Consider the following 18721-nt stretch of genomic DNA (forward strand, 5'->3'; position numbering starts at 1 on the left):
TACGCTTCCACTTCAACCTTTAATATGGCACAATGGATAAAAAATAAATGTAATAAGTAATACAATATTTGAAGATTTTTTTTCTGTATATAATCAAAAATTATCAACAATTTTTTTGTGACTTTTTAACCGTTTACTTAACTTCTACTTCTAACCACAAAATCTGTTACTGATGCATGAATGCAGAAAAACTGAACTATATTAATCCCGACAATTTCCTTTTAACCAGGCTTGGAACGAAATAGCAACAAGACAATCGTGAGAAAACAAATCATAATTACTATCAAATTTCCATCGAAACATCGAAACAAGATGCTTTAAAATGGTCTGCACATACTTTCTTGAACTTGTTGTGAGTGACGCTGGTTGGTGGCATGTTAAGGTTAATCATCCACGTCTGGTACAGCTCTTTCTTTCTTGCAGGATCTGAAAAAGTGTCGTCTTACTATGGTGAGGTACAACTGGTAAATGATCCTGAAAGTGGAAAATACTCCAGGAATTGGACTAAAGAAGAAACCAGAAAAGACAAGGTATTATGTTATATTAAGAATATTTATATTTGTTGATAACAAATGTAAAATCGATGGAGTGTTGGTTTCTTAACGTTAAGATGCAAATATTTCATTAATGTTCAGAACTGAAACAAGTCAACAATAAGTGCAATAGGTAGGTCTTGTCATAATAGAGGCCATCCGGGATAATGATCTGAGAAATGTGGACTGCCACTGGAAATGAGGGTATATTGGATAGAGACAGAAATTAGCACTATTTTCAGCTTTAAATAATCTGTTTCAGTGGCACTTCTGTTAGTGATAAAGTTATGTTGGTTTTTTTTCTATCGAGTTATTACACTCAGAAATATTTAAAATTTCTTTTGTATTTTTAACATATGTTCAGTTTTACCATTTACAAAATTTTTTTTCAATTTTTATATTCATCTAAGGAGTGCAACACAATTAATTGTTTGTTATAACAATTTTACTTATAAAATTAACATGAAAGAGTTAGAAAACTTTGAAATTGAAATATGGTTATTTCCTAATCAAATGTTGAAGACAATCGGGTTCAATAATTTGAAAATACAGGACAACAGATCCCGAGGATAAGAAAAGAAGATCAGAAGATATTGACGAAAAATTAAATGATATATATAATGCTGGAAAAAAGCTGAAATCTATATCTGAGGGAGTATACCATTGCTATGCATGTGTCTTTCGAGACGACCGTAAGGTTATTAGGTCTGCAGTCAAAGGCAGTAAAAAATGGTTTTACTTGCTTGATTTGCAAAGGTATTGTTTTTCCTTTTTCTAAACAGTTTCATTGAACTTTTGATGTCGTCCCTTACTTCTTGGTTTTGTGAAAGTGTCGCCAATACACAACGACTTCGGCTTCTTTCATAAGGTCTGAAATAAGAACACTGAAGGGACCACCTGCGTGCTTTGGTACAGTGTTGAATCTGTTTTGCCAACCTGAAACTGAATTTTGAGGCAGGGCTCAAATTATCGGTTATCCAGAGTCCGCGGCCTTCCAGGTTTGCAATCGGTATTTCGACTTGTTTACTAGCTATAGTATACGCCCGACGGACATTCCAAGTTCCTCTTAAAATGAAATAAGAAATAACATTGCAAACATTTCATCAAAGTCTCCAAAAAAAATATATTTCTTTTTGTTAATATAAATTAAGGATAAATTTATATCTTTGAAAGTTAAATGTATTAAGTTTAATTAAAATTTAGCTTTAAAATACTTCTAATATTTTTCTCATTTCTAGATGGCAGATGCTCTTTTGGGGTGGTTCGAAAACAAAGCTACTGTGGACTATCTTACAAACATTTAGAATTTACTAGATTTACGAGTTAAGAAAATTAAACTTGTTGATTGCACATGGGATCATTTAAAAAACATTAGAACGAAAGAGCTTGAAATTGCAAGATTCTTTAAAAAGAAGGAGCATCATTTAGCAGAGAAAAATCCTACTTCTACAAATTACCAAAATGAAAAAGAGGATCCCAGGAAAAAAGTGCAGCCTTCAAACGCTTTTCGTTATTCTGCTTCTATGTTGATGTTATATTTCACATGAAAGTGCGAGGTTTGGCATGCCACAAAACCAGGTTCAATCCACCATTGCTTTCCCTTTAAATATGTCCTGTACCAAGTCAGGAATATGGCCATTGTTATATTATAGTTCGTTTCTGTTTGTATTACATTTTAATGTTGTGTCGTTTGTTTTCTCTTACTTTTTAGTGTAAATTCACATTGCGATAACACGTGTCTCTGTACTTAATCCCAAGTACAAATTCATGTATTTGGTTTTGATGTTATATTTGTTATTTTCGAAGAATTTAGTCAGATGCTCGGTCCGTTTCTATGTGTGTTTCATTTTAGTGTTGTGTCGTTGTTCTCCTCTAATATTTAATGCGTTTCCCTCGGTTTTAGTTTGTTACCCAGATTTTGTGTTTATGTCCATGGATTAATGAGTTTTCAACAGCGGTATACTACTGTTGCCTTTTTTTAGAATGTATGTCATTTTATATTTAATTATTTTAAATGTATTTAAAAGAGTTATCGTAGCCATCTCCATTAGAAATTTAAATAGATTACTTTGTTAATAGAAAAATGGGGGAGTAAAAACAAATGTGGGATGGGGTAGGGAGTAAAATTTTTCTCGTTTCAGATTTTAGAAATTAAAAAGATTTGTTTAACCAATAATGTTTTAGGGGATTAATATTCAACAGCATAGTGTTTAGCCCAGTAGCAAAAAATGAATAATTTAAGTTCATTAGACCACATATGCGTTCATTTTGTGTCAACTACTTAATCACAATTCAAATTCAGAGATGTATCAAGCTTGAATGTTGTGTCCATACTTGCCCAAACTGTATAAGGTTCGACCACTGCGGTCGTATAAAGCTAATTGAAATCTCATTTACATAAAAGAGGGACGAAAGATACCAAAGGGACAGTCAAACTCATAAATCTAAAACAAACTGACAACGCCATGGCTAAAAATGAAAAAAAGACAAACAGAAAAGCAATAGTACACATGACACAACATAGAAAACTAAAGAATGAACAACACGAACCCCACCAAAACTATGGGTGATCTCAGGTGCCCCGGAAGGGTAAGCAGATCCTGCTCCACATGCGGTACCCGCCGTGTTGCTTATGTGATTAGAAATCCGGTAAATAGTCTAATTCGGTAGGTCACATTCTTGAAAGTGTAGCTACGACGTAAGGAACATATCCGATATCATTTGTGAAACGGTTATTCCATAACGGTCAACCAATTCGTGATGACGTCCATAAAATTTCCGAAAGGATGATTTCAACTTCACCTTTTGAAACTCATGGTTTAATAGCTTCCTTGTGAGCAGTAAACCCTCATAATATGCTCTTCTGTAAAGCAATTCTCTGATTTCTAACAGGGGAAAGTTCAATCATCATGACTATGAAGAAGATAATATAAAGGTCGTCCAATATGATGATGATATGGAAGTGGATTCAGATAGCTTTCATTTCATAGATCCAAATACCAGCATCATGATATTACAAGGCAATGAGATATGGTCACCACCACTACCACCATTTATGATAAGTTTACATATATATCGTCCACATTTTTTATATGGCTACACATTTTTGTTGACGTATATTGGTAAAGCACTTGTCGGCTTCTGTCCTCAATTACCAGTAGGATCCATATATTATACTGACCCCATATATATCGTATTCAGGTCACTAGCACACCATGCAAAAAAATGATTTAACTGACTATCTTCATGTGTGGTATTTAGACTAGCATGTCTTCAAAACTTAACATCATGATCCTACTTTCATTTAGGCAACAACTATTTGATTTTCTGAGGGTGAATCTATGTTTGTTTCCAGGCCTTGCGGTCATAAAACTTTGCTCAGTACTCGGAGTACAAAATATGTTCTCCAAATTCAAATTCGTGCTCGAAAATTTTGTACTCCAAATTTCATGCGGTCATAAAAATTTGGAGTACGAGATTCGTGCTCCAGACTGTTGGAGTATACTCAAAAAAATTGAGAATGGCAAGCACCTGTCTCGAATCTCGTGCTCAAGATAATAATGCCGGCTGCAGGACATAGAGCGATAAGGAGACGCCAGAGGAGACGTCGGGTTGCTCGTCCGCGATTTTTTGCCGACAGATCAAACCCATTAGAATCAATGTCAGCAGAGGAGGTCTTTTCACGTTATAGATTTCGGCCAGACTCCATCATTTTCATTACCGGACTGGTTTACAATTCTCTTTTGAAATCAAGAAGAAACCAAGCATTGACCCCAATGTTACAAGTGTTAACTTGCCTGAGATATCTTGCAACAGGCTGCTTCTTTAGGGAAGTTGGAGATTTAATGGGTGTGAGCGTTCGCAGCGTCAAAAGATCAGTGAGGCTGGTGTGCCGGTCTATTTTTGCTTTGAACAAACAATTCATAAAATTTCCAACTGGTCTTACTGCTATGCACACAAAAGCTGTGTTTTCCAATATAGCAGGTATGCATCTTATTTCAAAAAACAAAAAAAACAGCAAGGTTTATTGACATGTATGTATCTTTCAGGTTGCCGGATATAAACGATCTGTCAACAAGGGGAGATAAAACTTATAAGGGGTTTGCGAAGAAATAGGTCCGTTCGCCCTTATGTCTATTCGTCCTTATATACTTGTTCGCCTCTTTTACGTTTCTTTTCGTGTCTATTCGACTTTATTTACTCGTTTTACTATTTTTCACTCGAAAGAACATCTGAAATCATTATCAGTGATGACAGTACCATGCATACGTCATTATGTTAAATAATTATTTTATGTGATAATCTTGCACAGAAAACTGAACTGAGTAAGCATTGATAAACTCAAACAAATCGATGGATAAAAGAATACTAATTCATTTAAATTTGATCATATATAATTGATTTATATGCTCTCTATTCTTATAAATTATATCTATAAATTGAACATAGATGTAATGTTCCTTGGTTGACTTAATCATTGATTGTAGGTTGCTTAACGTCCATTGGCAAATATGCCATGCATGCTCAGGACTAAAGCAAGTTAACAATAATTATATGAGTATCATTGATTATCACAAGCAGTCTCTGTTAACATTTACATGAGTATCATTGATTATCACAAGCAGTCTCTGTTAACATTTACATGAGTATCATTGATTATCACAAGCAGTCTCTGTTAACTGACTAACTAAAGGAAGAAACCTTAACAAATGATGACGCCTCAACCATCTTTGTCTCGTTTTTCACAATGTTTTTCACAAAGGCGAGACACAAATCAATTTATTGCTTTTTTACCGAGTTCCATAGAGTACATGTTATTTTGCGGTCTAATTTCGTGCTTCCGCTGCAGACTATGTTTATTTAATTATAAGTCAGCCGATTATGACACGGTCCTGTAATGAAGGTGGACACATGACCACGTAGAACCTATGGCAGTCCTGAAATGGTTTGAATTTCATGTATGTCTAGACAAACTGGTGACTGTGAAATTAATGAAGAAATACCGATGTTGTAAAGACGATGCATGGAAATCTTTTGACCTTATTTATTCTCTGATAATTCTTATATCATTTGCATATCTATAAATACTTGAATTGGATTGGTCAAGTAGAATTTTTTTTTTTTTTTACACTTCGATAAATCATGTTTCCGAAACTACTTTTGTAATCTATTCATGCGCGATACACATTCTTGCAGGGATACTGGGATTTTCAGCAAGTTGAACCCCCCCCCCCCCCCCCCCACAAAACAAAAAACCCTTAACAACTACAGGTCATTGTACTACGAACCATGAAAAAAGCACATACCGCATAGTAAACAACAAAAGACCCAAATTTGCATTTAAACGACAAAACTATCGACAAATTATTGTAAAACCAGGGAATTAGTCATAAATATACAGTGTGTGTGGGTCTGTAGGTAAAAGGGAGGGATAACAAGTTGGCGAGATCACAATCTCCCCCAAAATGATAATGATTGTAATAGGGCCCTTAACATGCAAGAGAGATGAAATATACCAAAAGGGATAGTTTAACTTATATCACCTAATTCAAACAAGAAATCGCACGCTGAAATATCTCGCCTCTTTAATTATTCTTAATATTATGTTTTAAGTCCTAAACATGAAGCTATATTACAACTGCCAAATAAACTTAACAGTAATCAAGAAAACTGAAAATTGAAAATAAGGTACAGGTCAGATGAACGAGGGTCTGAATGGGGGGGTTTCTGATATTCTGTAAACATTTAAATTTTCACCCCTTTTTTCTCTAATCTTCAAAAAATAAGTCTATTCTTTAAAAGTGATTTTTACGCATTATTCTCTATTTTTTTCATTAGTTTTCTTTAAACTTTAAAAAAAAGAAGAGTAAAAACATTCTTTTAAATGAATTGTGATTTCCAAGCAACAGCAAGGCTTTCGTTTGTTTATCAACAATGACGTGTTGATGTGTATTGTTCTGCATGATTAAAGTGCAAGTTCCTTGAAGTCACAAGTTCTCATCAGTTCTTTCCATTAATTTTGACTACATATAAGAAGATGTGGCATGTGTAATTGCCAATGAGACAACTCTTGATCACTCTTCAAAGAGACCAAATGAAAGAGGGGTTGTAGTTTGTAAAGATAGGCGAGCGCAAAGAGGCGAACAAATGTTTTGGCACATTTTTAGGACTAAAAACATAAAATAAGTGAAATATGCACTTTTTAAACGGTTCCTGGCGTGGGGCATGCATATTTTGGAGTTGTTGGTAAGGTGTAAGGGTTGGACATTTTAGATGCTATTAATTTCTTTCATTAAATGATAGTTTGGATCCAAGAGCTATGTATTGATACATTTAATGTTTGATTTGTCAATAAAACATATAGGCATGGAAAATTCTTGCACGTTTCTTGTAAGTTAAGTTAGAATAACCTCACAGAGTTCTTGTTATTAACAAGATATACGCTGAGCTATTCGATTGAATTTGAAATACGACCGACACGAGTTAAAAAAGACAAACAAACAATTTTTATTCAAATTTTTGGTTGATATGTTTCACCCAACAACATTACGGGAAGTAAAGGGTTCCAAATCAATCAAAGGCTAAGAATGAGTCTGAAATGACAACGAATTTATGAATGTCAGCCAACAAATGAAGACACAAAGGCCAGGTTGCAGTCTGGTCTTGAAAAAAGTATTCCAAATATATCAGTTTGGGGTTAAACAGGTTTCTGTATTTAGATACTATTGCTGTGGAACTTTTTTTTTCATGAGAGTGTAATAGTCTATAGAGCATTACTTTCTGTTTGGTGGAATTGTGAAATAGAAGTCAATATGTTCTTGCTAAATCCTGTGTGGCTTTGAAGATGTCATGATTGTCATCCTCAGCCTACGCAATGTGTTACTGTAATTTGAATTTCAAAATGACTGAGAGACGTTTTATTGGACGCACTGCTGGTCAACTCCACCATATCGAATCACATGACTTTAATAATCAGTAAATTCCATCTTAAAAGATCTTTATAAGTCAAGAACTGTCGTATAAAAATTAAATAGTTACTGTAGTACACGGGAAATGGTAAAGTTCACCATGTTCACGAAGTCTAGTCTGATTAATCATTTCCTCTACGCCCCCCTCTGGATCAAACACTGAATTAACATTCCGAGTAGAAGTATCGGAAACCAGTTCACATTGTCTGAAACCTATAGTCTGTTATCACGAAACAAAAAAATTGCCAAGTTTTTTTTCTCACTTTTATCATATTTTTACAATGACAATTTTGATAATTTTCTTTTGAAGGGAAAATTCTGTTAACAGTTAATTATTAGCGTTTTCTTTTATTAATCATTCAAATTTCATAATATTTTTAGACCACACATTCTCTATTTTTTTTATTTTTTTTGCACATTATTCTCTAATTTTCATTCTTTAAGGGCATTATTCTTTAATCATTTAACCCCATCCAAACCCTCATGAACCATGCCAGGCATACATGTACAGCTAACAATTCTTCGAATTCCATACAATATTTAAAGTTGACCTAGCTATTGCTTATGTTTTAAGAAAAAGAGACCAAAATACAAAAACAAAACGCTGAGCATTGAACCGTGAAAATAAGGTCAAGGTCAAATAAAAACAGCACAACTGACATATAAATCATAAAATATTTCCATGTAACAAGTACATGTATATACATGATAACAGACATAACAAAAGACTCAAAATACTTAACTTTGACCACTGAGTTACCATGAAAATGAGGTCAAGGTCAGAATACACCTGCCAGCTAGACATGTACACCGTACAATCACCCCATACACCAAATAAAATAGACCTATTGCATACAGACCCTATATGTAGAGCTTTCTGCGACGAAAGTCGGAGGCTCGACAACAATCACCGACAAATGTAATGACTTAGATCGAAAACACAACCAACAGTTCACATTTATGAAACATAGAAAACAGGGGGGAGGGGGGCTCGGTGGTGGTGTCCTGGTCCCGAAATCCCGAGGTCTCGAATGAAAAAAATATCCCTGATCGAGAAAGAGGATCAATCCAGAATCCAGAGCATGAATACACCCGATCCCGGAGACCCCATTAAGGGGAAGGTGTCAAAGAGACAAGAACCCGAGCATAGAACATACAACAGCAGAAGGTCATTAACAGGTCTTCAATGCAGCGAGAAATTCCAGCACTCGAAGACGTGTTTCAGCTGGCCCCGAAAAAAATATATGATACTAGTTCAGTGATAATGGTCATCATACTAGACCACAAATTATACCCAAGAAACATAAATTAAAAATATTACAAGACTAACAAAACAGGTGTGTGTATTGAGATCATTGCTTAACACACACGCTTAAATCTCTGAGTTACATATAGCTATACATGCTATACATATGTTTGCGTATATATTTTGTAGGATTTCCTAAAGTGTTAGGATGCATTGATGGGACGTACGTCAAACTAAAGAAACCACAGGAACACGAAGAAGAATTTGTAAATCGTAAAGGATATCATTCGCTCAATGTGCAGGTGCGTCAGGTTATACAAGACACTCGAATTAACTAATGAATCATACAAATTAGGTCAAGGTCACACAAACCCTGTAAAACAGATATTCCCATATAATAAATACAAATCTATACAATCACAATCTTTTTTTTATGGCGGTATCACGTCTTCTTGACTTATCTTCCGGACAATAACTTTAGTTTTAGTAAATGGATATTATGATATTTTGACCCAAGGTTTTAAACCACAAATTGAAGGTTGGGTAGTATGCTCACAGACGATTAGGAACTAAGGGCCTAAAATTAGTGCAGTCAAACTAAGGTTTAACCCCAAAGTTATTGCGACAGAAAATGTTTCAGCTATAATCTATAGCATCAAGTCCCAACTATACACAAAACAAAGTCACGTATTGTCTAACTTGGGGAAAACTCAACATTAGCATTTTCAATTTCCCATAGAAATTAACATTGGGAGAGCACACAACTCCGCAAAAATTAGTCTTTTTTGGTCAGTTATCAAATTGGTCCACATTGAGATCAAAATGCTCTATAATTAAACTTTTTTGATTTTTTTCAAAATGTTATTATTGTGGTTCTTTGATATGCTGAAACTAACCATGTATTCAGATTTTGGATATAAGGCCATAATCAGTAAATGTCCAATTTTTTTTTTGAGTTCTTAGACCACAATTTTCTGTGTAAGAAACCTATGCTGTGTCAAATATCTTATAGTTCATATTCAGAATTTTATCCAGCCTGAATGTTGTGTCCATACCTGTCCCAACTGTTCATGGGGTCATCTATTGGTTGTATCAAGCTGCACACTGCAGAGCATTTTATTTTCAAAAGTCATTAAGATGTTTTTCTTTTCAATCATAGGCTATTTGTGATGGCAAATACAGATTCATCAGCATGAAAGGAAATATGCCAGGAAGTGTTCATGCGGCAGAATATGGAAACTGAGTGCTCTTCGACAACAATTTGATGCAGGTAAAAAATGTTGTTTTGCAAACTCAAGCAATATCTAAATTTAAAGCAAATGAATGAACAAATCTAAAAATGAGTGAAAATGTCTAGCTAGTGTTGAAATTTTTTTAGCAACACACAATGAATTATCAAAGTACTCAAAAATCGGCACAAGTGGTGCATTATTTATGTTTCTAAGTACAAAAAAAATAAAACTAAAAGTTAAGTATAAACCTCTTTTTCAATTTTTTATAGGAATGCATGATGGTTTTTTGATAGGAGACTCTGGATACCCTTGTCAAAGATATCTGATGACCCCTTTCCTTAACCCATCTACACCAGGACAGCAGAGATTCAACAAAAGCCTTTGTCGTACCAGAGTGACAATTGAGCAGACATTTGGGATATGGAAACAAAGATTTACGTGTCTCCAGAAGGGCATAAGAGCTTGCCCTGCCGATGTTGTTGAGATAACCGGAACATGTGCTGTTCTACATAACATTGGGATAGATAGACATGACATTGTTGACTTTGATTATATTTTTGAAAATCATCAACATATTCATGAACTTAATTTACAAAATACAATGCCACCTCAAAGAGATGGGACAGCAACCAGACAGTTAATTGTTGAAAACTTTTTTTCATAGACCAAATTGTCTATTTCAGGTTTTACTGAACTACATGTACTAGAGAATTTATACTACAGTGAAATGTGTTTTTCCTTTTGGTATCGTTCAAATTTTATGCAATTATATGATGAAACTTTTTTCTGAAATAGAAATGCAATCCCACTAAATATATGGGCACGTATATATAAAACATATAAACATATACATAACTGTTTTATTGAGTTATTGCAATTACAATAAACATAGTTTATTTTAAACTACCAAAACATTTTCAAGTTTACAAATCCAACAACAACATATTGTTTCCAAATAAGATTATTTTAGATAATTTCACAAACAGAAATTTGAATTAAACAATCTTAAACTAGTACTTTTGATAAATTTTAAGTAATACTTCTGTTTTAATTTGAGTTTTATCAGTTGTATTTGTTGTCATTTACACGCTGTGATAACAAATAAATATGTTCCAGAAATTAATAAAACCAATAACTATACAGTTCTTGCTTGCTTCAATTCAATAACAGCATAAAAATTCAAACATTAATCAATAAATTAACAAACCGTACATAAATATTAAATATATCACATAAGATGCACTACATCTGGTTAATTCAATAATACAAGAATATAAACATATAATAATCGTTAAGAAACTTTTGTATTAAAAATGATTCGGCTTTTATATGTGCTTAAATGACACATTCCATTGTTGTTACTACATGAGATTTTATCATTTCTGATTGCTGAAGGAAACATAATGATACAGAACAATAAGATAATAAATATAGACAATGATGACAGTAAACATGAAGAGAATAAGACAATAAGGTTAATAAAGAGTACATAACTACAACTATTATTCAAAAATGATTTGGGATCAATAATTCCATCATGTATTTAGATATTTAAACAATTTTAAGTTAAATTCTTTGGGCTATCCCGTAAAATAAATACTAGCATGACTAGCTTTCTGTTATTTGGCCATGAAGAATAACATATATTTTTGTAAAAACTGTTGCCTCAATGATCTGAATGCAGGACATACTAAAAAAAGATGGTACTCATTTTCAATACAAATCATGTGACTGCTTATACATATACAATTGTATGATATCTTAGAATATTGTTAAAACGACCAACTTTAATATTTAGTTGGTAATGTTTGACTACATTTATAGTCAGTTTAATTCTATAAAAATCTTACTTAAGGATGTTTGCTTGTCATGTTTTGGAGTTTTCTCTCAGATTATCAAAATCCTGTGGTTTTATCCAATTAACTGCCTTAAAAAAATGTGCCCATGAACCCCCATATTTCTGTTGATAAATATTTTCCAGGTATAATTATAAGCAATTTGTAAAAGTTTTATAAATTTTTATTTATTTTTTGATAGTTTTTGAGAACTGTAACTGGTCAATGATAAAGCTATGAAAAGTCAAGAGAGAATATTTTCCCACCAGAATTTCAACGGATATTATCTCAAAAACAAGCACATTTACCCCTATTTTTTTTTTGTTTTTTTGATTTTCCAATTGATCCCCTATCAATATATACTAGTTTTATGGAAAGTTATTTATTATGAGCAGCAGACTTCCTTAAGTTAATCTTGTAGACAGAAAGCATTTTCAATTTCCTATTTAAACAGTTTTTAATAAAGAAACTAATTGTATGAATGATCAGGTGGGCTCCAAATAAATATATATATATATATATATATAAACAAACAATTTCCTTCTTTTGTTTGAAATAATGTTTTCACCCTTAGAATACAAATTGCATTTTATAAATTTACCAGAGAAGTCAAAATGTAATACTTGATAAACAGGAGTGGGATGTATGAAACTTAATTTTTGACAAAATATTTTTTTTTTATCATATTTGCAACACAACTAATTCTTTTTTTAATGCCCAATATTCAATTTCCAGTTTCATTTTTTTAATTTCAATATCATACTTTTCTTGTTTTTTGACGTACATTTTTTTTTGTTCGATAAGCATCTCATTGTCCAAAAGTAAATTTTTTTGTGTAAGTTCTTCTATGTCTTGTGTACTCTTTCTTTTCAATGCTTTTCTCTTTTCAACTGTAATTGAAGAAAACAGGCAACATTAATAAATTGTACATAATTTAAAATACAGTGGCCATTACTACAAGGTTTTGATCGGTTGAACAAGTATATTGCAGACAAGTCTTAATTAGTAACAATTTGTATTATTCCACCGTATGTTGATTTTGATAGTGCAATGAACAGTTGATTATTTGAACCTATTCCATGTGACGTTAAACAAAACTTCATATTCCCTTATAATATAATGATATAAATATCATACATTGTATTCCCCTCTAAAAGTTGGGACTGCCCTGAGTCACATTAATGTTTTAAAATTATTTTATTAATTTTTTGTTTGTAAAGTAGTTTTGTTTTTAAAAACTTTTTTAGAATCTGAAAACAGAAACTCTTAAACAACTTATAAGTATATCAGTCTCGATTTTCAAGTATTAAGGCAACAAATATTTATGTTTTCATCCAGTTTGTAGTCGTAATTATGACTTTCTGACGTATATACAAAATTTCAATCAGGGTATCTACACAACAACCTGTTTGGATTTTGCTTTTTCCACCGGCCGAATCGTGCCCACTCTTGCTATAATCTCTTTTTTTTGTATAGATATTGATTACAAATGCCTAGCTGACTTTTTCAAGTGTTTGTACTTGCAAGTCTTTAGAATAAACAAACAAAAATTGGATTTCCACTCCCATGGTGGGCCAGTAAACAAAGCAAAATCTATCTGAGCTGAAATGTACGCAGAGTTTATTCATCATGTTAAAAACAAGGAAGTCCAATAATTTTAACCAAAACATAAATGGTATCATACTGCTGCTTCTTATGCAATAAAAGACCATTTCTCCCAACAATGTAAATAAAAGCATACTTTATACCTGAAGGGTTTGTGCATGTGGTATTTGATCCTGATGGGACTGGAGTTGACCTGGAGAACTCACGAGATGTATTGGCCTCCTCCAATTCTTGTTCCACTGATATTTCTGGTGTTGCTGCTAAAAAAAATAATATTTTCTTTTGTTAATCTTATGTGATTTGCATATTAGGAAATAATAAATTGATATGATTAGAGAGGACTTTCAGTAGTTGATCTTAATCTTGGTTATTTTTTCAATAGATGATGTTGACTGAACTTCTTTTTTAAGTTGACCCTTTTCTTCATAATGACGCCTTTTGACGCCACCCCCTTTACTCCATAATGACACTTTTTGACGCCTGAGTAGTACCTCAGTTGAAATGCTATGACCTCGACATGTCTGCATCAAACTTAATAAAATTTGTATCCGATATGAAAAGGATATTCATGAGAATATCTTCACTGGAATTTCATTGATGAAATATTCATTTTCCCAAGGCATTGATACCTTAAACTTGATGATTTTTTGTTAATGAAAAAATCCTATGTGAATCAATTGTGTAAAAAAAAGGTCCAAGGAGGAAAGGGGTAACCAATGTTAACCAGATGGTGGCAATGATAACACTGAGGTTAAGCAAATTTTTTTTCACTACACATTAACAGTAAAATAATATATTATAATACACAAAAACATTTGTGTGAATGATAATAATAATTTTTGCAGTTTACTTTTATCAGATTAGCAAATTTCGTTGGGTATACATTGAGCATAAGCCAACAAAAATATTCATGCACCATATTAAATGATATAAATGTACAATTTACAAATTTTAAGAAGGTGTTTAATCATATATTAACAGACATACAGCCAAGATTTAAGTTCTGTGGTATAAATTTTAAAATAAATTTAATTTTTCATGTATTTTTTTTCTCTCTCATATTTATCCTTTGTGTAATTATTTAAAAACATTACATTTATATGTAAGCAACCCATTATTTTCAGTTATATATATATGTAAGCAGTCCTTTTTTCTCTTAGAAATAGTAATTTCCCCATTTTTGTTCATACATTTTTTTTTTATTTCTTTGCTTTGCAAGCACCTTGCACGTGTAGCCATTGGTTTCATTCATGCAGTCTTTTAAAAAAATCATGAAGTGGAGATACATATCTAATAATGCCAATAATTGTTTATCCTAGAAATATATTGAATTGACATTTAGGAGATAAGTGTTATAGTTTTGTATTCTAAGCTCCGACAGCATCAATTCACGGTTTGATGGTTTGTGATGCGTTTGCAGGTAAATGTAACCTTGAAATCACCAGTTGATGCAGTTGGAACTTAAAATACAATACTGTTATCTTTATCATAATGAAACTGAGAATAAATAATAGAATAACAGAATCTAGATTTACCATCTGTATCTAAGAAACTGCCAACTCCAGTCATGGATGGTCTCCCTCCTATTCCCTGGAGAATCAACTCCTCTGTGGGTGTGATTTGGGGCTGGGCTGGACCACCTCCAGTTCTAGGATGTCTTAAGTTGTCTATTTTCTGTTTAGCTGAAATATATACAAATCTTTTCAGGTGCTTTAAGTAGATGAATGAACAATATTTTGAACATTAAAAACAATAGATATGTTTGATATTGTCCAACTTGGTTATATTTATACTTATAATTCAGGTACATGCATGTATACATGTAGTTGACTCAAATGTAAAGTTATCTCCAATTCTAAAATATACCCACTTTAATGCATATTTTGCTGGTATGAATCTAATTGTTTTGAGATGTAATGAATTTTCCTATTCAATTTGTTTGTTTAATTGTTTCACATTTTTGATCCCACAGTGAGACCTGTATTATTATATGGTTCAGGAATATGGGGGTTTTTATTCAAAAAAGTTAAATAATGACACATAACTGATTTATTTCTATAGATTGTACAAGATCTAAAAAATGAAAAAAGTGCATCTAAAAGGAGTGAATAAGCATGCAACAAATTTAGCCATATTTGGCGAATTAGGTCGTTATCCTCTAATGACAGATATTTTAACAAACATGATTAAATATTGGAAAAACTGCGAACTCTTTCTGAAATATGATATCTAAAGCTAAATTATTAGTATACTATGAGGTGTGCTGTCCAATAATTGGCAATAAAGGGACAAGAGTAACAGAAAATTGGTCACATTATATTATATATAATTTGATTATTACAAATTGCATTCCTCATTTGCTTTAATATTTAAATCAATTAATTAAATCAAAATCAATCATATTATGTACTTTGTTTAACCTATTTTTAATTTACTTTACATTATGTTTGAAAATAATATTGTAATTATTCTGCTCATTTTGGGTGCCGTGATGGGCAAATCAAATATTTGTTTGTTTGTTTGTCTAATGTAACATTCACTTTAAATAAAAGTCTTGATGACTGGCTTCATTAAGAGAGGTGACACTTTAATAAGATATTGTATTGTATTGTATTGTTTTAATTGTATTGTATTGTATTGTATTGTATTGTATTGTATTGTATTGTACATGTATTGTATTGTACATGTATTGTATTGTATATTGATGGTATATTCTCACTATACAAATCCTTCAATAACATTTTTTTTATTTACAACATGCACTTAGTCTTGATGGCTGTGTTGTTTATTTTGTAGACATACTTTATTGTGTTTCATAATTTTTAATTGTTTTCCATTTGCCCTTTTTGTGTATTTTATAGCTTAAAAGATGTGTTATAATATGGGTTGTACTCACTGGTCACAGTGGTAAAGACTATACATTTTCTTACTTTTCTTTGACAAGGGTAATTATTTTAGAATTATCTTACAGTTTCAAATTATTGAATTCATTGTGTATAACTATTTCTCTTTATTTTGCATGTGGTTACAGAACTATATATATTAAAAACCTTAATATTATAAATATAAGATATCTACCTCTCTGTTTGGAGTTGTTCCACTTTTTTTTACATTCCTGCCAAGTTCTTTTCCATGTACCATGGTAGCTATTCTATTGTTTTTCGAACACATTTTTTAACATGGCAGTGTTTCCATTACAACATACAGATAAAATGTATAAACTATTGATCTATTCATATTTTTAAGATATACATTCACAGTAAAAATACAAGTTGTCATGATTTTGATACCACACTGGTTTCTGTATTCATATATATGAAATAAGCATGCACTTTTGAAAAAGTAAATAATAAACTGTTATCAAAGAGATATGTCTTTTTTTTTTGGTAATTTCAATATAAAGGCTGTTCATGATCATCAGTGGTGTTGACATAAAATATCAATACTTAAACATGTAAGTTTGGCAAATTTTGAAGTTCAATGTGCCATGTAGCAGCAGTGTGTAGCAGGTACATGGCTAAACATTCTCCATGGAAATGAGAAATGCAAATGTTAATTAAATACAACCACATATGAAATATCATTGAATAGTCATAAATAAGAAATTACCTTTTTAAAGAAACCTTAACACAAACTAATACATGTAACATGTGTCAACAAAGCAAAATTTCAAACTATATCCATGATATCTGAGAAAAAGGGTAAAATAATCTCCAAGGTAATACGATCTGACAATGAGGGGAATCAAGGCTAGTTTGACAATAACATGAGTTAATCAGTTGAGCATTTAATTCAAATTAATAGAAATGTTCAATAAAAATGTGAGCATACTTATTGAGCATGCTGCTGTGCAGCTTAATCACTTGATTCCTTTGCAAAAGCTGAAATTTTTGTTTGCTTTGAGTTCTAGAAAAAAAACAAGGCTTCATTTGTCTCAAGATTTCCAATATTTACAAATACTGTCCTGATACAGTTAAAACATGCACATTTGTAAAGTAAAATAGAAAAATGAGGTCCTTGTAAATATTTTTTTAAGTTCTCTGAAATAATTTTATTCATATTTGGTTATCTGATCTAAATTCATTATGGAATTTGTCCCAATAATGCTTTTATGCTAATATTTAAGACAGCAACCATTTGATTTTCTGGGGGGGGGGGGGCTATGTTTTTTTTTAAAGTTTGTTTCCATTTTTTGGATAAAAAAATAATTTGTTTTTTAACTTGAGAAAAAATACTGTTTGTTTCACCGTCAGCTGCCTCTATATTTTGTTCTAAAATTGAAAGCAAAAAATGTTTTCTACTTGTCTTGAAAAAAATAGATCGTTTTTCGCCGAAGGCAAAAATAAATGTTTGTCCAGAAAAAAATTCCCATACCCTTCCCAGAAAATCAAATAGTTGCTGCCTTACGTCAATGTTTTTTCAGGAGTTAAAAAACTTTAAAAATTATCACTTACGCATTCAATTGATCAGCAATTGCTTGCCAGGCCCTTCTTTTGATAGCATTAATATTGCCATCTCCCCCGTCCCCCTTTGCTGCACCAAACAAAGTTTTCTCATCCTCCAGGACGAGGGAGATGAGAAGGGCCTGTTCCTCTGTTCCCCACAGCGTCCTTTGCTTATTTATTTCCGCCTGATCAATAGGCACACCGTCAACCACTGCTGCCGTCCCCTGGTCGTCTGCAGTGGTCTCCATTGTAAACAAAGTCACCGGAAGTAAGAAGATCGGATTAAGGCCCCTTGTGATTAAGAAAAACTTTCTCGGGCTGAGAACGTACTCGAAAAAGTTATGACCGCGATTCTCGAGAACGATCTCAATGGAGAATATATTCGAGCACTGAGTATGAGAACTATTTTGGAGTCGAGTACAGTTTTATGACCGTAAGGCCAGGTTTTGGAGAAAAAATAACATGTTTTTGATTCTGAGGGGAAAAAATGTTTGTTTCACCCTCAGCTGCCACTCTATGTAATGCTAAAATTGAAAGAAACAAAATGTTTTCGACATGTAGCGGAAAAAAAAGTCCAGAAAAAAACCATAGCCGTGTTCTCCGTTCAACACTTGATACACGCAGATGTCCGCTAATGTGTTTTGATTCGTATTTTACATTAGCAATAGCTTACTATGACCTAAAATTATATACCGACTTATTTAAATTTATGTGTAATTGTTCATTTTGTATGTGTTTTACTTAGTTTCAGTATAATGCGCCAAATATAACATTACGTGTTCTTGTTTATGAATGAATTGTGCTTCAGATTTCAAACGTGTCTTTTTAGAATTTCTATAGATTCTCATCACTATAAA

The 18721-nt window shown here is 32.3% G+C and overlaps 1 protein-coding gene and 1 pseudogene across 1 annotated transcript; one reads left to right on the forward strand and one right to left on the reverse strand.

Moving 5' to 3' along the window:
* The first annotated feature begins 468 nt into the window (after window positions 1-468).
* LOC134719250 (putative nuclease HARBI1) lies at window positions 469-10907 on the forward strand (annotated as a pseudogene).
* A 94-nt stretch (window positions 10908-11001) lies between these two features.
* LOC134719251 (myb-related transcription factor, partner of profilin-like) lies at window positions 11002-18112 on the reverse strand. Its single transcript, XM_063582255.1, has 5 exons — window positions 17874-18112; window positions 16498-16565; window positions 14955-15101; window positions 13563-13679; window positions 11002-12704 (listed from the first exon to the last, which is right to left on the reverse strand). The coding sequence occupies exons 1-5, from the start codon at window positions 18110-18112 to the stop codon at window positions 12496-12498; spliced, it is 780 nt and encodes a 259-aa protein (XP_063438325.1). The 3' UTR covers window positions 11002-12495.
* Between the last annotated feature and the right edge of the window lie 609 nt (window positions 18113-18721).

The sequence above is a fragment of the Mytilus trossulus genome, chromosome 5 (assembly GCF_036588685.1).
Source record: "Mytilus trossulus isolate FHL-02 chromosome 5, PNRI_Mtr1.1.1.hap1, whole genome shotgun sequence".
NCBI classification, from domain to species: Eukaryota; Metazoa; Mollusca; class Bivalvia; order Mytilida; family Mytilidae; genus Mytilus; species Mytilus trossulus.

Excerpts from the sequence above, each read along its gene's own strand:
- LOC134719251 (XM_063582255.1), bottom strand. The coding sequence starts at position 18,112 with ATGGAGACCACTGCAGACGACCAGGGGACGGCAGCAGTGGTTGACGGT. Across the intron at positions 16,566-17,873 it reads ATTGCTGATCAATTGAATGC|CTACCATGGTACATGGAAAA; the intron begins GTAAGTGATAAT and ends ACAATAGAATAG. Across the intron at positions 13,680-14,954 it reads CAGTTTCTTAGATACAGATG|CAGCAACACCAGAAATATCA; the intron begins GTAAATCTAGAT and ends TATTTTTTTTAG.